The 22,690-nt window shown below is 36.6% G+C and overlaps 2 protein-coding genes across 9 annotated transcripts in view; one reads left to right on the top strand and one right to left on the bottom strand.

The window, feature by feature from the left end:
• The window catches only part of ITFG1 (integrin alpha FG-GAP repeat containing 1), an 85,232-nt gene extending 63,145 nt beyond the window's left edge, over positions 1-22,087 (bottom strand). For both annotated transcript variants that reach the window (XM_032998371.2, XM_032998379.2), the window contains exons 1-6: positions 21,837-22,087; positions 18,272-18,344; positions 16,712-16,857; positions 14,979-15,036; positions 14,297-14,371; positions 10,568-10,662 (exon numbers count right to left, since the gene is read on the bottom strand). In XM_032998371.2, coding sequence (XP_032854262.2) covers positions 10,568-10,662; positions 14,297-14,371; positions 14,979-15,036; positions 16,712-16,857; positions 18,272-18,344; positions 21,837-22,011 — 622 coding nt within the window. In that variant the 5' untranslated portion in view covers positions 22,012-22,087. The remainder of the gene's footprint in view (positions 1-10,567; positions 10,663-14,296; positions 14,372-14,978; positions 15,037-16,711; positions 16,858-18,271; positions 18,345-21,836) is intronic.
• Positions 22,088-22,104: 17 nt separating this feature from the next.
• PHKB (phosphorylase kinase regulatory subunit beta) overlaps positions 22,105-22,690 on the top strand; it is an 86,700-nt gene continuing 86,114 nt past the window's right edge. For 3 of the 7 annotated variants that reach the window (XM_042797588.1, XM_042797589.1, XM_042797587.1), the window contains exon 1: positions 22,105-22,272. In XM_042797588.1, coding sequence (XP_042653522.1) covers positions 22,191-22,272 — 82 coding nt within the window. In that variant the 5' untranslated portion in view covers positions 22,105-22,190. The remainder of the gene's footprint in view (positions 22,273-22,690) is intronic. The other 4 variants (XM_042797590.1, XM_042797593.1, XM_042797592.1 and 1 more) reach the window with 4 other exon arrangements.

Raw genomic sequence — 22,690 nt, 5'->3', positions numbered from 1 at the left:
TAAAACCAGGAAAAATAAACCAGCACTATTTCTTAACTAATTTCACATGCGATGGAATTTCACTTAACAGTTACTCTTAATTTTAAAACATATACTAATATAGCATACTATGACAACTTCTCAGGAAAAAAAAAGTTAATAAAGAGAAATCTTTTCTTCAAAAGGAAAATGCAGTACCACCTATACTATCCTTACAATAGAGCTTTTTGTATGAAGAGAAATTAATGTCCCTAACATCTTAATGGGAAGTCATAAGCACTACTACGAATTGAACTATCCATAAGTAGCAATGTATCTTGTTTTCACTTGAGTTTTACAGTGTAAAGTTACCAGTTACAGCTCCTCAGAGAGCGTAATGGCCATGTTTGACTCAAAAGACTTTTCATATTGTTCATCCCAGACAGAGTTACAACAGGCCACTGAAAGTTCATTTCCACACTTTTTGTATTTTAGTACACTAATAATCTTGAAAACTGCAACATTTTTGTTTTGCTTCTGCCTATGTCAAGAAAACTCAACCCCTCTTTCCTACATGGAATGCCTGTCATATTACATGTGCTCAGGAAAAGTCACTTGTCTAAAGACAGCTGCCACAGTTGCCTTTAGAAGGCAGGTCTGATTGCAATTTCATCTGTAGAAAACAAAATCATTTGCACATAGATCTCTAAGTTTAAAAAAGCATGAATAAAGTACTGAGAGCTGTATCATAACGTACTGTTTAAATGCTGCTGAACCTATCAACAGCACAATGTGAGATATTTACAACCCAAGGTTATAAAATCCAATAATCTGGAGCTCAAACCTTAATTATTTACAGAATACAAATGTGATACTCTGGATAATTTTATCACACAACAGGTACATATAGGGATACTAAAAACAACAGACAGGGATCTGCCTTTAACCACCCTATGCCAGTTATAGATTCTGGAGATATACAATGGAAATAGGCAATGGGAGACGGAAAAATCAGTCTGGCCACTTCCCTATTGCCACTGCCAGAGAAAGGGTACTGTGTTAGCTGGATGGATCACCAGACTAAGCCTGCAGGGCACTTCTTACATTTTTAAATCTGTGACAAAATGCAGTAAAGGTAAGCAAAATCCTTGATAGCTGGGATGGGCGAAGACCTTCATGTCAGATTTAGGCAGATTTCCTGAAATGTAACACCTACAGCCTAAACGAATGGCTAGAAATCAAAAAACCAATGCTGTCTGACAAAAAATGTTTCTCTTAAAAAATGCAAAGTGAAGTGTGTTAACATTTAAATATATTTTTTTATTTTTGATCTAACAGACAGTAATTAACATAAAAACAACATAAGCAATAGGAAAATTCATAATCAAAGTTCAACAGCCTGGGAATAAGATAAAGAATCAAGAAGGTTACCCAGCATTTTAGATCCACAAGACTGAAAAACAACCTAAATATATACCAAACACGTAATATAGAAGTTACCTGACACATCGCGACACAAAACTACACTGTATTAGCATTTTATTCAGAACTTTACTATCCCTAAAAAGTGAGTTGGTGAGCAAATTTGGCTATTCTTAAATTAATTGACTTAGTAATTAAATGCTGCTATCCAGACTACTATATCTTATCAACAGTGAATACATATACTGAAAAGCACTGCATTCAGCATTCATTCTTACAAAAAAAGGAAATGGAGGTTATTAGAATTTGTGTTTCAGCTTGAAAAAGCTGATTACAAAGGAACCACAGCAGGTCCATCCATCTTTGTTTGATGGGATCAGCTAATTTTGACATTGTAGAAACAAATGGCCCAGCGAAGACTGAAAAATCTCCCCAGAAAGCATGTAAAACTTCTACAGCTAGACTGCATTGAGTTTAGTGCCTTTAGATCTATCTTGTATCAATGCCAGTCATCCCAGATACATCTACAAACACTGAAATAGTAATTTAAACACAGTACACCCATATCTTGAGCTAAAGCCATTTTTCTTTGTGTGGTGTCTTTTTTTTTTTTTTTTTTTTGTTTTTTTTAATGTAATGTATCTAATGGAACATTACATAACTACTTATGTTGATGGTGGCTCATCTTGGGCACCAAAAGCATGGCATTCTTGACACCAAGGTTCAGAAACCAGACACTTACAACAAAGATGCCCAATAGATAATCACGTACTGAGAGCCCAACAGTTTATCAGTCATAACTAAAGAATTCCATAGAAAAAAATGGAATAAAATGCAGGACAGCATTCAACCACTCTGAACATGAAAGCATTTCTACTCCTCTTGCAAACCCTAGCTTCTTATACCATATAGCTTACAATTTTTGCTACAGATGCCGAAATAATCACAGGCAGTTTCCACAATACAGCCAACAGCAGGTCCATCTCCCATCCTTACCCCACAGTATTCTACACACAGATAGTCCCAGGTTCCTATCAGCCCAGTCTTATGCAACTATGCTACTCTTATTCCACACTCCATTAGATTGGTTCTCCTCTAAACTTCAAGGCCATCTCTTACCAGCCTCTTCTTGCAGAAATTCATCCAGTGTTTGCTCCTCGTCTAAATTCCCCACTCTCAGCCTGGATTTCTTCCCCACCTACCAACTTCCATTCCCATGTCCTGTGCGCCACCTTTGCCTTTTGCCATCCGCTCTCAGTTAAGCCTTTGAATTGTGGCAGTAGTCCAGAGCCACAGTGGAAGGCTTACAGAATCCCCGTCTATGGTATGTTCACTACTGATGGCTGTTTCAGAAAGGTAGTAATAGCAATTAAGGAAAACAACAACAAAAAAAAAACCCAGTTGATATTTCTAAAACCTGTAAGACCTTGCTATCTTGCAGGAAGGATGTTTCAAAAGCAAGTGCTAGATCATTAAGAAAAAAGTTGCCTTAAGTTATCAAATACCAAACCAGCTCTACCATGACTTCAATCTGTGAAAGTGGCTAAGGAAGTATAACTGAAGGTTAGAAGAAGTTCAATGTGGAGGTAGGCGGAGAGCTTAGAAGACTTCAACCCAACTGGAAAACAGTAATCTTATTAAATAAAGCAGGTAGTATTACAAACCCTACTTCCAAACATTACTTTTTTTATTACTAGGAAATTGCAATAAAAAGTAACTACAGAATCTGTTCCAGGTTCACTTCTGATTATCTTTGTTATTTTCCTTCACTTTTGAGTGTTATAAAAAAACAGTACTATTTATAGCTGGAGTGCTCATTTCACTAATGACTGATTTGACCTTTCTGTTTAATGTCAGATGGCTTTATTTCAGAATTAAAACTCTCAGCATCTACAGTTGTCTTCAGAAGCCATCAGGGCACAAGCAATATGCTGAAGTTACAGATTGATTTCACATTTACTACAGGAGTTTAAGTTAATAAAGGAAAAAACCAAAGCCCCAATTTTTAAACATTATCAAAATGCAGAAGGTAATACCCAATTAGAACATAAGACACATACACTCCAAACATGCCTAAAAAACTTTTCATTCATATGGAAGAACAGGTGTGTTTGTGTGTATTTTTTAACTAGAACTTACTTGTGAATATGAACATGCCTGCTTGTATGTAGCAGTATACATAAATAATGTGTTGAACTAAAAAACTCTGCTTTGCAGTGTGCTGACAGAATTGGTAAGGTGACAACTGTATTAAAAACATTAAATGCCCTAAAACCTAAGGAGAAGTAAACAATAGCTTTCCTCTATTGACATTACAGATTGACCTACCAGTAAGAAAAAAAAACCTATTTAAAAACCAAATTAAAAACATGGTTTATAATTTTACTTGTACTTACACAACTGTAACTGTACAATACTTTTAATATGCACAAACTAATTTTATACAAAGAAGTGAGATATAGGCAGTTTTATTTCTTTACTAGATGGAAATGGAAAAGCAAACCTGACAAGTTTTGTGCTTCTGTTCAGAAGTTTCTAATTCTGGTAGAGAAACACTCTGCCATTTGATATTTAGATTTGTTTGTGAAGTTGGCATTAGTACTGTACTACAGAAAATGGAACATACCTACTGCCTAGCTATAGCAACTTAGCTTTTACAATATAGATATGAGTACAAGTACCAACGCTAATGAATTTGCAATTAACTTGTCATGAATTTTTGGTACTAGTTATACAAAACAATAAGTTAAGGAACTACTCCTTCCAATAATTAACTCCTCTGAAAAATTTAAGTAAAACAGAAAGACTTCATATGTTCCAAACAAGCTAATTAGTGTTTGCAATTTTTTTTTAAGAAATGTGCTTTTATTATAAGAGGTTTTAAATTTGTTTTGCTTTTCAAATGGGTCTTTCAAAATTTAGTGTTTACTAGAAGTATTTAGTGAAGCAGATGACAAACAATTATAAACAACATAATTAAGCACTGAAATGCCTTTCATTATTAAAAATTACTATAGAAAAAATCTGTATGAATTTATTTAAAAGCATCCCTTGAATGTAAAACTTTTAAATTACATTTATGCTAAATAGTGATGCTTCTGAATATGCAGAGCAGGTGGGAATATTCCTCTGGTTTTTAGCACTTCAAACATTGAGTTTTCAGACAGAAAATTCAGTTTATTGTCAGAATACGGGCAACAATAATGTTTCAACCAATAGAAGATGACCACTCATTGTTAAGAGTGCTTTCAGAACCCATTTTCATGTTCATGCTTTCTCAACAAAATGCTGTTTAGGGCAGAACCAATTTACTTCCCACCTATATTAACTTATTGGTTCCCATGAAAATATCATGTCACACAGGGCATTCTTAATTAGAGATAATAAATTGCTACATGTTAAAAAAAAAAGTAATAAAAACCAAACACAACTCTACAGATGTAGTTTGAGGTCTTCCAGAATATATCCTGTGTATCCTATATGATACATTTTTTGCCTTCATTATTTGCTGTAAACTCTCAGGTAAGCTCTGTTATCAGAACTTAAAGTAGGTAGGAAATTAAAAAAATGCACCTCTTCAAGGAATCAAGCAGTGATACAGCATTACTGAATATCTGTTTTGGGAAAAAACATAAGGGAGAGGGCAAAACCAGAGAGAACAATTTGACTTCAAATACATACACTCCCACGGTTTTAAAATGCCGCTCCAGATAAGTTTTAAAAGGCCAGATAATTTGTTTGCAAACACAATGAGCCTGGTTATTTTAGAGAATAAATGCAAATCTCTTGCATAAAATAAGCTTTGATGATAATATTATATGCAGAGAGGCTACTACCTTCCATCAAGAGGAAACTCACCAAAAATGTAATCAGAGTCCAACATCAAGCATTACAGTGTCTTCGGAACCCAGGTTTAAATGATTACAACAGAAATATTACCTGTGATTTGAATGATTGGTTTTCAAGAAGAAAATTATTTAAATTTCTGCATTTAAACTAAGAAGTGAAAATCAAAAAGAAAAACACATTGTAAATGTTCTGGTACATTAGGTTTCTGGATTCCCAAAGCAAAACAACATAAGAAAATTAACTGTCAGAAATCAGTAAAGAGACTAGCAATTAGCTTATACCAAGCTGTTTCTGACTAATGATTTTTCCACTTTAGTTTTCCCAAACTCAAATTTATGGTTCTCCGTTCTTTTATGTAAGCAGTTCCAGAAATATCTGCAATTATACACACCATGTGCTAATGTTCAACACAGGACTGGTTGTAAAAGCAGTATTTCCAAACTTTGGAATCACATAACCAAATAACGCACAGAATATTTAATATATTAACTCTTTTTCATAGCATTCAAGGATACATTCACAGATGTACAATACGAAGTTACAGTATGATTTGGAGTCCAAGGCAGCTTGTCTCATACATCTGAACATTTTAAAAATATTTGCAGGGCCACAGCCTGATTTCTTGGTAGAAGACTTGTCACTTTGAGTGCACACAAATTTATATTTTATTAATAATCCTTCTTGTTTGAGTAACTACTACAATTTTGGCTTAGCAAGACAGCATAAGCCCTAAATGCACATCTGACTTCTTAGGATGTTTTAAATAGAAACAATCAAGTTAACTAATTAGAAAAAAAAATAGCATGTAGCAAAATAATTGCTATCCTAAAAATTTCAACTTTAGATAAAGCACTCTTGATACATCTATGAGATCTTAGGTTAAGGCAGTCTAATCAGTGTTCACCTAGTGACCCACGCTAAACTTAAACTTCAGCTTGGTCCAAAGTATTTATCTGAATATGCTGAGTGTAATGCAAATAAACAATAACATAAACAAAATACGTTTGTCTACAGTCCAGCTTGTAATAGATGATCTGTATTTGTACCCATCTCTACAGCATTTCTGGATGGTTTTTATCAAGTCCTTTTACTTATCCTGGGCTCAGTTTCCAGCTAGAACACTTCTCCATGGATCTGTTCAGATACTTCCAGCATAATGACCATATTGTGAATAGTGTTTACTCAATTAAACAGTATTCTCCTCTTAACACATCTGAAACACATTTCTGAGAAAGACTGAGGTCCTTTTTACTTTTGAGTAGACTAATGCAAAGAGAAGTTACTTTTTACTGCCTTTACTGTAAGTCAAAAGAATTAAAACGTGTACAAATACCTCTTAAGTCACATGATGTGAATTTTTCAGTTTGAGGCTATGACATTTTTAAGACAGGCCTCATACTTGAGGAGGCTGCTTTGGAAATGCTCACCTGCACTGTCATGCTCTATAAAATTCACCTTATGTTAATCTGTTGAGACAAGCCAATTATTAGCTTCAAGGTTATTTTCTTATGTTAGTCGTTAAAAAGAACTAATGACTACTGTGAGTATGTATTACTAGTCACCCAGTACCCCTATTTTAACAAAGGTCACCACATTTCTTCCTTGTCTTTTATCTATCTCAGTGCACGTACAAACAGTGAGATTGAAGGTAGGGTATGTTGACTAGACCATTTCCAGACACCCCTTCCAATCTCAGTCATTCTGTGAACTACAACTCCCTGGAGCAACAGATGCTTAATACACATGTTGAAGACACATGAAAATTTTCTATTTACTTTATCCATAAAGCACACACAGACCCTTTGGTAAAAGTTTTATACTGGAAATTTTTGCATGGATTATATAAAATTCCTGGACCAACTCTAAATTACTTACTGAATTAAAAATAAGTAACTGAGATTTTTACATAAGGATGCTTTATTTAAAAACAGCAGCAGCATTACTGTCAAACAGCCTGGTTTATATCTCACCAAGAAAGACTAATATTATCTTTGTTCTGGTTAGAGGATTTTTGGATTATAAAATCCTTACACAGTTAGCCTTTCATGAAGCACTGTTAGGGATTAAAAACATCTTTATGAACATGTTCTCATACAATGAAATTGTAACAATTCAACTTCATTTTACCCAGAGCAGGAGAAGCGTGCCCATTAAAAGCTCTGTTTTGAGGATTTAATATCAGCAGGTTGAAAACGGGTTAGGCAATAAACTAGCAAAAAGATTCTCAGTCCAGAGAGGATTTTTTCTTTTTTCATATCAAGCACACTTTAAATCTGTTTAAAGCTGTTTATAATGATAGAGTTGCCAAAAATAGCCCAGCTAAAAATCACAGAATTGGCTGCATCTGTTGCAGAATACAAAGAGCACCAAAACACTGCAGAACATTAGAAAACCTCCCCCCCCAAAAAAAACCCCAAAAAACAAAACAAAAAAACCACAATCAATAAGTAAAGATGGTATATTCTGGATGTTTTTTATTTTGTAAATGAAAATTCAGTGCATCCCTTTTAGGTACAACTATATCTTCATATTCATGAATAGTAGCATTGCCTGTGAGTAAATACTCTGAATTTTTCAGTCAGAAGTACCACAGCAGCATTGAATGTCATGATTATTAAGTCTTTTGGACAACAGTATTTCAGAATGCAGACTATTCCCCAGCATCGTTGTTAATGCATCCCTCCCAATTAACAGGGTTCTAATGTGTACCAGGACCTGTTTGTTACAAGGTTTTGTTCCAACTCAAGAATGGTAGCGCGGGTGAATTCCAAGTGACAAGAACCCCCTCCTCTTCACTAGCTCTACCTGAACCAACCAATAAGTACCAGACTTCACTGACTCCATCGAGAACTAATACAATACGAATTGCACTACTTTCCTCGCCGGTGTAGTAAGGCTAACAAGGAACAGAGCTAAACAAGCAGGAGAAGCATTTAGTCATCTTCTGCAAAGTCTGCAGGCCACACTGAACAAGGCACAGGACTAGCTGTGGGCCTACTACAGTAATATCAGCACCTTATTTTGGACTCATTTGGCAGAGTGCATCTAGAATCACTGTACTATCAGTACTGTATAGACAGTTACATACAGCTTGGTTTTTTGTTTGCCCCCCCCCCCTTTTTTTTTTAATTTATACCCGCTGACTACTTTTATGACTACTCCTATGAGTCACTTGCCCAACCTGTACAGACTAACACAAATTAAAGGAGACCTGGTGAGAACACTAAACAGGTATTTTTTGGAAGAGGCACAATGAGACTCAAGGTGCAATTTCATGCTTGGTTAAAGGCAGGCTACAACTGCTGCTACTAAGAGGGGAGTCAGGCTTCTCTCTGTGCTTACATTGGCTCTGGCACTCCTGAAGCTGCACAGTGAGGTGGATGCTTAATAAATCAACTGAAAATGAATTGTGTTCCCTGCCAGCTCCAGTTCCTGAGCAATTACTATAGCTGATGTGAGGGAACTGCCATAAATGTGCAGACAGGACCAGACGATTGGTGACTTTCTATTTTGGCAGCAGGCAGTCTTGGAATAACATGTCAGTCATGAAATATCAGATATCACTGATAAGGTATTATTTTTCAGTAACATATGCCTTGTTCATAGTTGGTCCAATTTTCATAGGGACAACAAAAAAAAAAATATTACCATTTCCATCTTAGAAGCAAAAAATTATTTTAAAGAAAATAATTCTATAGTAATATTTTCTTAATGTTTTTTTTATCACAATGAATTATTTTCCTTAGGTTGCTGTAACATAACACATATTTCAACCTAGAGGTGTTATATCCTTGTTGCTACAAGCAAATCAAAGTAAGAATCTACCTATGGGGAGTGCTTCATATAAGCTTCTATTCGCATCTTGAGATATGAATATAGATGTCCATCTATAAAAGCTCCTGGCACACCCCACACAAAGATCTTCACTTTCATTTCTATTTAATAGAGGAGCTTCCATATATCACTAGCACTAACTGGAATTCTCTGGACATTCTTTAGGCTGTCAGCTGTCAAAAACCTTTGTGTACTTTTGCAAAAATTGATCTATCTGTGATCGATCTACGTAAGCAACTTAGACTTCCTACCTTTACTTACCTGTGGGTTTAGATTTCAATATATTAAACTTAAAATGCTACCTGGAATGCTCAGCTATACTACCCATGTCACTAAAACAAAATTCCAAGGGAGATATAGAACCAAGTGTGTTAGAATTGGTTATTACTTGACACTGATTATGGTAAGCAACCGTATATTTAATTTTCCAGTCAGAATTTCCACTTGACAGCTTCATGCAGCAATGTGCCAAAACTGAATATTAAAGTTTGTCTATGTACTAAAGCAATTAAGTTAATCCCCAACATTTATAAGCATCTTAATTAAATTTATGGACTCTTTCCTCTCTCATTCCCATGCTACTACATAGGAAAAAAAATAAGCTCTCTTTCCAAAATTACTGTATATAAATTGATGTACATTGCGTATCTACCTAAATGATTAAAAAAAAAACTCATTTAGTGTATGAAGAAATTAAGTTTAGCACAACATTTAAATGTGCTTGAAGATATGAACCAGGTAAGTGATAAATAGATCCATCGTGGTAAGTGAAGGCTAAATTGCATTGCATATTTCACAGAAAAAAAAAAAAAAACAACAAACCAAAACCAAACAAAACGAAGCCACCAAAGGAAAAATACAGTTTATCTACCATAAGAAAAATTGTCTCCAGTACTCATTTATGAACAATGAATTATAAATAGGTTATAGGATTGCTCATATAGTAATAGAAGAATAAAGTCACTCGTGCTATTTTCTCACAGTGATAGAATCAACTACAATAAAAGAGAATTAAGTCATATTGAAATCTTCAGTAAACAAATTATAAGTCTAGTCTTGAAAACATTCTTGTGAATAAACTATAGAACTATTTTCAGACTTTAAGCTGAAGAGAATGCAGCCCTGCTTCTGATTCAGTTGCAAACTGAATACTAGAGTACAGCATCACAAAGAACAGGAAACAATGATTTAATGAACACAAAATTATTCAGAACAAGCATTAGTTCTGATTAATTATTATCAAGAAGTAGAAAACATTATTAGGTTATTAATATTGGCAGTTATTTTTTAAAATTCAGAATTTTTAAATTGTAGAGATTAAAATAATTTAAAATAAAGAGTCAGAAGTAGCAAAGTCATATAATTACTGTATACAACATTCCAGAACCAACTCTTTAAAACCATCAGTGAAATATACTAAAATAATAGAAGGAAATTGCAATACATTACATTGTTTACTTAGTGATAAGTATTTTTAGCAAGGTATCTAAGTTTTATGACTTACCAGCAGTGAAGTCATTATTTAAATCTATAAACGCATGCGAGTGTGGTATATACATTTTACTTTGAGTTTCCAGTGCATGATGCCATGATAAATTCCTACAGACAAGAATAAAAAGCAATAAATTTCATCAATACTTAGGGACTGTTAATCATTATAATATATCTCTTTTTAAATATTGTGAAATTTAAAATATAATAGAACAGAATGCTTGTTCTCTTAACAGTAAGCTAAAATTACTACCTCGCTTACAATACACTAAGTAGCTAGAATATTTGCTTGAAAGGTTCTGCAAAGGATGAATCATAGCACAGGGGCTTCAGTTACATTACCTTTCCAAAGCAACTTTTTTTATATACAGAAAAGTATCACTACCCACAAAGTGAAATTTAGTGCCAAGACTTCACCTATAAATACTGAGACACTGATTGCTGTTCTCCCTGGTTTCCTTGTTAAGTTTTACTATCAGTACTTCTGAAAGCTACTCTAGGATTAATAAAGACGAGCAAAAATGGACATAATCACATGCTGTTAAAGCAGCTCATACCTGCTTCACGTAAATGCACTTTATTTTCAGTCGCTTAAAAAAAATCAACACAAGAATTAAACTCTCACATTATGATGGACTACAGGGTAATTATGTAGTTTCCCAGGTAGATTATACTTTTATTTGTTTATTAACATACATGCCCTGCTGGTTTCCATTCTAAACATGATGAACTGTATTAGCTAATACACTTAACTAAAATGCACTACACAATAGCAGGACAGTAATAGTACTATTGCCTGGAACCACTATTTTTTCTAGTGACATCACATACATATTACTGAAGTCCTTGACTCATTTTATGGTAAGAAAAAAAAATAAGCTTCTGATTATTTCCCAGAGATCATAACAAAGTCTTAGAAATGTTACAAAGAATCACTTAATCTTAAAGAAAGAAATATTTTCAATAGGTTTTTCTCTGTATTCAGTTTTGAAGATAGACAAGGAAGTTATACAGCTCTAGTATGAACACATTTTAGATTAAAAATAGAAAAATGCTTTTCTAAACAGATGATAAAGCTGTTTTTCACATGCAAGACACTGCTTATACTGTTACCTATAGCACTCAGTCTTATTTTGAGCTGTAATGAGTAACTTTATTTGTATCCTAATGTTACTAAAAGGATTTCTTCAATAAAATGAAACACAACTCTCCCATTTTTCCGTATCTTCAAAAGCTCATAAAATTTTTCAATATATAATCATTTCAAGATGTCATAAACACCCTTGTGAATTTGAAATCTCTGTTCCATCAATTTAAATAAAAGCAATGGTGATAAAATTCAAGTTGGGATTAATGACCAAAAACATATTGCCAAGAAGGGTATAGTTTCCATTTACAGATTTAAATGTTATTTACCCTACATCATTCCTGAATGATCTCCGAGGGAAGGAAAATAGCCAGTTAGGAACAACAGGTATAGATTTGTAAAATTCACTGATGGGGTGTGTGGGGGGAAAGCCTTATTTAAGCATTTCTTAAGGGCCATGGACATGCACAATATAAAGCTGATATATTGTTGCCATGGAGACAGAATAATCATCTCACTGATTTCTCCTGTGGTAACAGACCTCTTCTGAAACAATAGCTGAAGAAAGCCACATAGGAATGCAAAGACTTTCCACCACACATTTTCTTTTGAAATAAACTCAAGTATCAATTGTATGTAAACCTAAAACAGGTGTGATGCCAACACCTGGATTTCTCCTGAAACACAGAGCTGCAAGTTTCTATGTTAACATTACATTAAGCAATATTCAAGACAACCATAAATTCCACTTAGAAGCTGGAAACTAGCAAGGCAGAAGGTGAAAACTTCTTCAAACAACTGATTTAAAGACCCAATCCTCTAAGAAAACACAAGCCCTATTCCTTATTTTTCCAATTATTCATTGGAAATTATTCATTATTAGTCAACAGAAAATAGCTCAAAAAGAAAATGTGAAAAGGGTGGTTTTCATATCATCATGAAGCTATGAACAACGTATTCATTTTTAAATTTATAATCCAACTCGCATCCTAAAAATCATTTCTGCTATCTTTTGAGCACATTCTTTGGTAATTGAGAGAAAAAAAAAAAATCTCAAAATCAGCAGAGTTCTAATTCAAGTATCCGCCTTTTGAGGCTTCTTTCTTTTTCAAAGAATGCTCAAACCCACAACACTATCAATGAAGTTCTTCCTTACAAAAGTCGAAGACTGCATGCATATATGCTAAGTTCAGTTTGGCGAAAGTCACAAGAAAAGATGTACAATTTGTATTTTTAGTTGGTTTTTTTTTTTTTTTTAAAAAAAAAAAAGAAAACCAACCAAACAAAAAAACCCCAAACCCCAACAAAACTCATCCTGTTCAATAGTGAAACTTTCACTAACTCAGTATCACACCAATTTGTATCCTTGAATATACAATCCCAGCAGCTTTCAAAAGCTAAAATGTTATCAGATTACAAACCTCAAAAGCAGTATCAGGAAAACTGAACAGAAAGTGAACTATTCTTCTCTAGTGTCCAGTAGTGTTTTCAACAAAAAAATTAAAACTTATTCTCCAAAGACAGGTTTAAAGTTCTTTGGCATCTTGCCCAATATTACACACATTGCTACTTCTTAAGTTTTTGTTCAGAGACTTGTTCTGAGTCAGTAAAGATCCATTCCTTTGTTATGCTTTGATTTCAGCATTCATAACCAAAAGAGTTAAACAAAAGGAATCCTTCATGTAGTTCTTACTAATGATTTAAATATGCTATTAAAATAATAATTTTTATCCCAGTACTTGCTAGCTAGCCCCATTCTATAAATTCCAGGGCTAGCAGAAACTTTAATAATGAAGCTAAGTCCCCTTTACTGCAATCTCATATCATAAGACTTTAGTCAACTTGTATTTGCCACAGAGGAGCCTTAGGCACTCCTTAACACAAAAGATACGATACAGCATACGGAGAACATCACCTGCATGCACACTTGTATTGCTACTTAAAATCACCTCTGCCTTATGTCTCCTTATGAATCTCTTCCCCCGATAAGCATACCAAATTTTTTCCTTAATACATATATAGCTTAATGCCCTTACACTTCACACTTCCCATGCTTCTGATTTCCCATATTGTCTAACCTTCCCATCACAATTAATTTCCTAGATAGATGAGTCCTGAATTTTTTTTTTAACTGTACTCCAAACTCTTGTACATTTTCCTTTTGCCATCCCTTGGAATATGTGTTCCAATACTTCTTGCATCATCAACCTGTCACTCCATCTATTAGACTACATGCAGCTTAAATTCTACAGACACTGCTTAAAAACTCTGGTTTGTATTTTCGTACAGCACAGAATTCCATAATACAGATCAGAATAATAAATATCAAAGCGCACTAAACAGAGGAAACTATAACTGTTCCAAGAAACAATTATCCTATTTCTCATGTGAAATAACAGGGGTTTTGTTTCCTCACCTCCCATGAAATGTCTAATTCCCCTATAAAACAACTACATCCCCTATAAAATAACACTTTAAAAATTACATGCAGTGTGTCATAGAATGTTTAAAGATACACATGGAAATGAGAGAAGATTTACATGCTTACACACTTGCAGTTAAACTCGAGTCTTACACCTCTTTAATAAGATCAGAAGTAGATGCACAATGAGTAAGTTATCAAAATTCATGCTAATAAACAAACCCTTAGCTTACCCGCCTAGCAATATCTGTGGCTTACTTGAATCACTTGTGACACCAAAGACATCAGGAATTAAGTCTCCATTAAAGCTGAAAATACAAAACAATTGCAGTATCACCTTAGTCATTACAGGAGTTGAAATTAACTGTTCCTAAGTTCCTAACTGTGCGTGTTAAGCATTTTCCCACCAAGCAATGAAGAATTTTCAGTTGTGTTGCCTTTTCTGAATTTTGGTTCTTGTCTGAGCTCGTGGTAGTGTAAAATACTGAAAGAAGCGTACTACTATGTCATGCATTTGATTTTCCAGCTATGTTTCCTCCCTCTTTTGTTCAGCATTTCACATAGAGGAAATTACACTGTGAAAGTGATATTTGCTCAGCCTGATAAGCCAGTAAGGTTTTTGCTTTACAGATTTCACTAAAAAAAAAATTAATAGCTCTATTTCTGCATAAAACAAAGTACTGAAATAAATAAATAAAAATTTAGTTACTATTGCCAGGATGATCTAATATACAAGATTTGTAAAGATGACCATTATGTTTCATCATCTTCTGTTAGACCAGTTGACATTACACAAACCACTCTGTTCTTAAAAGATAAAGAGCATGTCCTTAAAATTTTAGGGTTAAAATATATTTAAGTTGCTCTTAGTCACCATTATAAATGTTGTTTTCTATAAAAGTAGGTCATACTTACTCCATTACTAGAGGCTCATCTTGAAAGGTCCTATTTAACATAGTTTTATGGTTAAGATCTGAAAACAGAAAATATTAATTTTATTCATTATGTCATGACATTTGCATTTAACTTACACATAATTCTTCTATTAATTCCCAACCATCAATTTTATGAATAAAAAAATTAATAATAATCAGCCACCACTGAACATAAACAACTAAACAGCTTCCTCAAATCATGCAGGAAGGTGAGTTACAGTCAAAATGCTGAAACTGCTTCTGTTTCCACTAAACTCTTCAATAAATTAAATAGATCTCAGTGAAGCTTATTTCTGTGTATGACTGCAATCACATCAACACATGAAATCTGAAATAGTTGGGATGGAGATAGTCTAAAAATTTAACATTGTACATAAGACCTCTGTTTAATGTTTTGTCACTGTAAAAAACATTCTTAATCATATACACTGAGTATTTGAAATAAGGATTAGAGGTAGATTGCCTAAATGAGAAGCGATGATTTTAAGTCCTCATCAGGTCATCACCTCTCAGACTTCACCTTTACTTCTAATGCAAGCTCATTGCCATATCCTCCCCATTTCCTTAATCTCTCACGTTTTATTTCTTTTCAATTTCCATGCTTTACATGACAGTACCCTCCTACTGACTTGTCTGTCACACTTCCATTCCCCAAGGAGGCACCACACAGCTTCCCAGTACCCTTACCACATACCAACCAATGCCTGAATTTTTAACTGCTGACTCCTTTTTCAAGTCCTATATGCTCATTTGTGTCTCTCCCAGTAATTGTTTATTCAGAAGCATGACAGCTTAAATTAATCCAAATCCTCCATATTCTTCCCAATACTACAGATACCTCCTATTCTCTTAATACTTGATCCAATGCACTTTCCCAGTGTGCTTGTTTCACCTCTGATTAAAACCAGAAACAAGGGTATCTAAGGCCATCACTGGCCTCACCTGTAACTATTTTATAGCACAGCTGTTTATAATAGTGATCATTCTGCAGTAGGTTTTGTGGATTTAAGAGTATCTTCTTTTGTTTTCCTGTCCTTCTTTAAACCCTAAACTCTTCCCAAAACCCTCTCCTAGCAAAGTCAACCGAAGAGACTTCAAGAGTTCACAGTCCATAACTCTACCCTACGATAGAATCAGCTATACCTAGAACCGTGCTAAAAGACTCTTGAAATCTCAATTCTGAAGTTCTTGAAAACTTCCAGTGATAGAGACTCTAAAAACCTCTCTCCCAAACTCTACTTTAGTGCGTCACTGTCTTTAAAGAATTTGGTTTAACAAAAGCAAGAGTTTATATTACCATTTGTAAGTTTATGTATTACGTTTTAAAAGTTTACTCACTGAACTTCATACCAGGTTCTCAGCGCATTTTAAATTAAAGGCAAGTCTTTTGAGATAATCTTTGTGAGGCTGATATGCATAATGGGGAAGCCATGAGACGTAGCTCTTCAGTTAGTAGGTTACTGTCCAACTATAATGTTGATTGGTTATGTCTGCTGCGTGACATGCAAGAGTTTTAGCTTTGTTCTCTTTCATTAATTACTGACTAGTTTAATGCCAAGATAATGTATGGCTATGAAGCCAAATAGCTGCTAATCCTCATTTTAGTTGTAAAAAACAATCACTACAGTTTAAAATGAGTTATAACTTTCCAACAATACTTTGAATTATTAAAAAGTCCAACAATCTCATTAATAAGCAGTCTCAGCAACTCACCTAATGTTTGGTTGTGCCCCCAGAAAATAAACACTGACAGTTCATCTCTGCCATGATTTTGTGCCCTGGTCGTCAGGAGGACATCCATTTGTGAATCACCACTATAATCTCCAGGAACTACACTAGTTATGGTAACACCAAGAGATCTAGAATTAAAAACAAACAAAAAAACCCAAACACAAGTAATTGTATGAATGTGTACATGAAAAGTGAACATAATTATACATTCAAAGGCTTGCCTTTTCGACCAACTCATAATAATATCCTTCAAAAACCTGGCTTATCATGAAGTCCCTATCTGCTGCAAAGGTAACTTTAAATCAAGCATTCTGCAGCCCGTCTTCCTCTAAGGAAGGATGATATTTTTAACTAAAGTTCAGCTAACACGCATCCTTCAGCCATATCCTGTTTGTTAATGCTATCTAGACTTCATCAAATCCTTTATTTTGTTGTAGAACCAGTCCTCAAAAATGTGTTTCAGAGAGCAGGATCTGTTAGTTGCATTCTAAGAGTGAGATCATAAAGCAACAGGAGCAGTTTAAGCAGCAGGAGTCAGACAGACAGTTAGACTTTTTAAAAGACAATGTCATCTTCTCCTATTTTCTGCCACGTCTCAATGCTCCTCCCAACATTTGTCCTTTTTTTTACTTGGTTACCTACTCCGAGACTGCTTTACACATACAAACATGGATCACTGTTAAGAATTAAAAGCAGATCATTTCTAATGCACTAAAGAAGCTACCTCATTCCAAAATGGAAGGGAATAAAGAAAATTAAAAATACATGGAACTATAGAAGATGAAGCTGAACTTTAACAGCAATTTAACTTTTACCAGACATAATACTATTAGTAATCATTATTCATAAGCAATAACATACCCTGGCATACTATTACGGTTAAAACTAAACATATATATGTACATAAACACACAAATTGTTTTACATTTATTAAAAAATGATGCTTTCTTTAAAGCCATATTTAAATTTTAGAAAGGAACAGCTCTCTACACAGAAATAGCAGAACACCACTCTCCATATTTCTTTCTAAAGCAGGTGATAATGGCTGGATTTCGTTAGTAACTACAGCAAATAGAAGAATTTCCCTGAAAATATGTCTTGGGACAGAGACTAATACTACCCACCAAAAAGACTAAATCTATGATATGGAATTCTAGTTTGCTTTACTAAGAAACAAAGTCCTGAGAAAACAAGTCAACTGCAAGAATATTCTGCGAAACAGGTATTTTTAATACTATATTGAGAGGACAAAAAAACAAAGCATGGAAATTCCCTAAGAGGGTGGGAAGTCACACCTATTAACAATAAGTACAAAACTTACCTCCACAAATTCTATCATCTGACCCACAAAAACGTGTCAGGAAATTAATCAGAAAACTGGTCAAAGAACTGGAGCTCTAAGGGCAAGCTGAACAACACAGTCAAACAGGTAACAAGAGCAACAACAGCACAGACTTTAGTCATGTTCCCACTGGCTGCAGAAATGCAATTTCAAGAAAAATGGCCACATATATTGGTTCACCATTGAGTATCAATACTTACTTCATTGGTAACTTAACACGGGGCTTAAAGTATGGTTCCTTTTGGTCAGCCAAAAAGATAATCAACTCATTTCCTGCAAAGCAAGTAAGGCAGTGAATAATAGAGGAGGACTGTAAATGGTTTAAATACAAAACCAACATTTAAAAAGCCAGGCCACAAATAGTCATTCCTCACTGCAGCAAAAACTGTGCAAGACTTTCCATACAACTACTTCCGCCTCATTTATAAGGAAGCAAAAGGAACACTTCTTCAATATAACCTATAAATCTAATTGCATCTCACAGGAATGCTAATATCAAGATTCTTCTTTGGGGCTTAGTGTTAGACCTTTCTCTCTGCTATTCTTATCACATTGCTCAAAATAAAACTTCCCGTAATGATCTAAGAAACATTACATGTGGAAAAGTAGTAGGCATCAGTTCCATACAAATAATTAAAGCTTAAAAGCTAACTCAAATGATTTCTTTTAATACTGTCTCTGACGTAGCAGGATCTGAAACTGCTTTCCCAAGTTGGCTGACAAAAGCACTTCAAGTGAAACTCATAGAAGTAACTTGGCTCCCTGTAGCATTTCCTCATTTGGAGGCAATAACACAAGCCACTATCATTTAATTCTTTCAGGAAGATCTAAATAAAACCCCATATTTTATGTTGCACAACTAATTGAAATTCAGGGAATAAAGAAAGCATCTTAATCTGAACAATGAAATGTATTTTCCATCAGGAACCAGAATAAACATGCACTTCTTAAAGTAAAATAACAGCTAGATAAAAAAAAAAATACAGTGTTTTTACTCATCCTTTATTACACTTGTTTGCTGCATTCTCCAAGGAACTCACCTATAGCATCCCAAACTGCAAGGTTTGGGACTAGGTTACCTATCAAAAATAATTCTATGTCTTTAAACTCAAGCTACTATAGTATATTTCAAGAGCATCATTCTGTGGCAAAGCTTACAGCTGTGAAATAGCAGAATACATGCTTCTGGGCTATAAAAAAAAAAAAAAAACAAAAAACAAAACAAAACAAAAAAAAGAGATAACTGCCATAAACGTATTTGCCAAGGAGAATATGCCAACAAATGAGTAAATGAAAACAAACCCTTTCAAAATGGATAGGGGCAACTAGTGCGGTCCCATCTGGCAAGCTAATAAAGCCTGGGTTGCACTACTCATTCACAGATGATTGAAAAAGTTGGCACACACTAAGGTGAAAAAGCCTGCTGGCTGGTTAAGCTTTTGATAATAAAGCTGTGGGTTGACTGCTAAAACTTGTAATTCTGCTTTCACACTATAGACTTTCACCTGCCTTTTTATCATCTGTGTGGTAAAGTAATGATGATGATGAAGCAGCAAACTTGTTTTTACGCGTACCAGGTTCCAAGTCAATTATACCAGTCAGAAATGAGATTCTACAGTCATTAAAGATAGATTTAGGAAAATTTCAGCTCAGGGCTCATCAACAGTCAAAACAAACTGACTACTGGGAATTATTAGATGAACAGAAAATGAAATCACTATGCCACTACATTAATCCGTAGTGCACACCTAGATGCTGTTTGCAGTTCTTGTTCTCTCATCTCAAAAAGAATACAAAAGAAAGGAAAAAAGTACACAGGAGTGTGTGAAAGAGGGGAGCAGTTTCCATATAAACAACAATTATGTAGATGAGAGGTCTTCAGGCTGAACATCTAAGCAATGATGCCACAGGTTTCAAAATTCTCTAATGAGATGCAGAATACGAATAGGGGAATGACCACTCACTGCCCTGTAGTATTAGAGGAAGCATCAAAAACAACTAGAAGGTGGTAGGTTGAAGAAGCAAACAGCATGAGCTTCCCCACTTACGGCTGTTTTGCACACAGAGCTTACAAAATATGTAAGTGTATACATAATTCAAGTTTATTCTTATGTTTTCAGTTTCAAAAACTGACTAAACCTAGGGTCCACTGGTAATTTAGAATTGTTCTTGCAACAAGATACTTCTGGATCTAGATTACCTCTTATGTTTAGCTAGTTTACCCTCTCTTACAAAGCTCTGAGTACAAACTGATTTTTCTTTCATGTATCTGATCTTATGGAACGTTACTCTCATTCAACTGAAGTAATTCAAGATCAGATCCAGCAAAAAGCCCAAGACATCACCCCCATTTCCTTATTGAGGGTCAGGATTATTAGGACTGCTCCTCAAAGTCTAGTACTATCTCCAATGCTCACTTCTTTAAGAACTGTTCAGAATTGGCTACTGTTTATTCCACTACTTAGTCAATTCTAAATAGTAAAGTTCTATTACTTTTTGTTTAGAAGGTACTCTGTAAATTTTTCAAGCTACTTTTTGTCAAGACTTAAATTATGAAAAATAATGTTTTTAACTAGGTTATTTCAGGTTGACTTTTACAAAAAGTATCAAGCAGAAAAACTATAGCAAGTGCTGCTGTGCCGGAGAAAAGAAGAAACCGTAAGTCTCATTTCTAAAACTTTTAACTATTTGCATTTTTGTATGCGTTTACCTGAAGGACAGTAAAAATTAAATCTGTTATGGCCAACATTAATTTTAAATCTAATCTTTCATTGCATTTTTCCAGTAGATGAGCCAGCAGAGCAGTCTGAAGGAGCCACGTGTTTAAATATCTCAACTAAATGGGAAATTCACTCATGCCTTACTGAAGCTACTTACAGAAACACTTCTGAGATTGAAGGAATACAAAAAGGTGAATTTGAGAATAGATTTGTTATCTTAACATCTGGCCTCAAGCAACTAAAATAATCCTAGATTAACATCTGCAAATAATACTGAGCACTGATAACATGCTCTGATTTGGTGTCCCCCCATATCTGAAGCTTAAACAGAAACTCACAGCAGACGACAGCTGTGTGGCACACATAGATCCAGCCTCCCACTTTAACACAACATTCAAGGTAGGATAACGTTCAATTTATCCTCTTTACCACTGTGAAATGTTCATCTCTACTTCCCAAAATATTGAGAGAGCAGAAGCGAAAAACCAATTTGTGACCATTCACTGTAGTACAAAGTCTTTAAATTATTTCACAACCTTAAATTCAACGTTAAAGAGAAGTATTTCTTGCCTTATGCGAGCCCATATTTTAGTGCAAGTTTTGCAAATATCTTTGCCCATGCACAAGGTATCTCGGGAGCAAAGCAAACATCAATTTTAGTCCTGAAAGTAACGCTGTTGCCCGCCCACAGCAGCCGCGATCGCGGCAGGCCGCGCAGCTGGGGCCGAGGTGCAGAGCGGGCGGGCAGGAACCGGCGGCACCTGCAGCGGGCCCGGCCCCAGCTCTTCGCAGGGCAACTTCCACCGAGAAAGCCTCTCCGTCCTCCGGCGGAACCGAGAAAGCTTCTGCCAAACAAGCGGCCGAGACTGCGGGAAGGCCGCTGCCCGCCCACCCCGGGTCCCCGGAAGCCCTGGAACGGCCCCAGGAACGCGCCCCGACTACCGGCGCTCCCGGCAGCGGCAGGGAGATGCCCCGCCGGCTGCGCTCCCACCCGTCCCCGCGCCGGTAAGGACGGCGGCCCCGCTCCCGCCGCCGGCGCGCTCACCGCCGCGCAGCACGAACAGGTCTGTCTGCTTGTCCGAATTGAAGTCCCCGAAGGCCGCGAGGGTCCCGTAGGCCTCCGTGCCGAAGAGCTGGGCGGTGACGTTGTGCAGGGCCGCGGCGGGCCCGGCCAACACCAGCAGCAGGCACAGCGCGAGCCTGTGGCGGTAACCCGCCATCCCGCCACCGCCCCCGCCCGCCTCACTTACGGCAGCGTAGGGGTGGGCCCGGCGCAACGGCCGTCTCGTTTCCGGCGCTGACCCGGCGGCTTTGCGACACCGGCGTGCCGGGCTGCGTGACTTTCTTTGCGGCCGGCCCGATTCGGGCGCAGTGACGGGAGCGGCGGGGCTTCAGCGGCATGGCGGCGGCAGCGGCGGCGGCCCATATGGCCGATGTGAGCTGGAAGATGTTGGAGCTGCGGGCTCGCACTAGGCGTTCAGGTCTGATCTCTCGGCTTGCCTCAGGGGAGCCCCGGGGCTCCCGCTCCTCCCCAGCGCCTCCCCTCCCCCCCCTCACTAACCGCCCCAGTCTCGCTCTCCGTCCTCGTGCCCCGCCCTCCGCCCTCAGCTCCTGTCCGCTGTCCCTGTGGCTCCCGTCGCCCCCCGCAGCTTCCCGGCCCGGCCCGGCCCGGCCGCTCCCGGCCCGCCGTGCCCCTGCGCTCCCTGCGGTTCTTCCGCGCGGTTGTACCGACGGGGGCGCGGGGCCCGGCGCGTCCCAGTGAGGTGCGGGCGCCGGGCGGCGGCGGGGCTGTAGCGGTACTTGCTGGTGCTCCTGCAGGTTTTTAAAGCTGTCCGACAGATGAGGTATTTTAAAATTGTGGGCACTTACACGAAAGTACCAGCTTTTGCCCAGTTTCTC

The sequence above is a fragment of the Tyto alba genome, unplaced genomic scaffold (genome assembly GCF_018691265.1).
Source record: "Tyto alba isolate M040663 unplaced genomic scaffold, T.alba_DEE_v4.0 Super-Scaffold_26, whole genome shotgun sequence".
In the NCBI taxonomy this organism is placed as follows: domain Eukaryota; kingdom Metazoa; phylum Chordata; class Aves; order Strigiformes; family Tytonidae; genus Tyto; species Tyto alba.
Note: the sequence above shows the minus strand (reverse complement) of the source record. Positions and strands in the feature narration are given on the sequence as shown.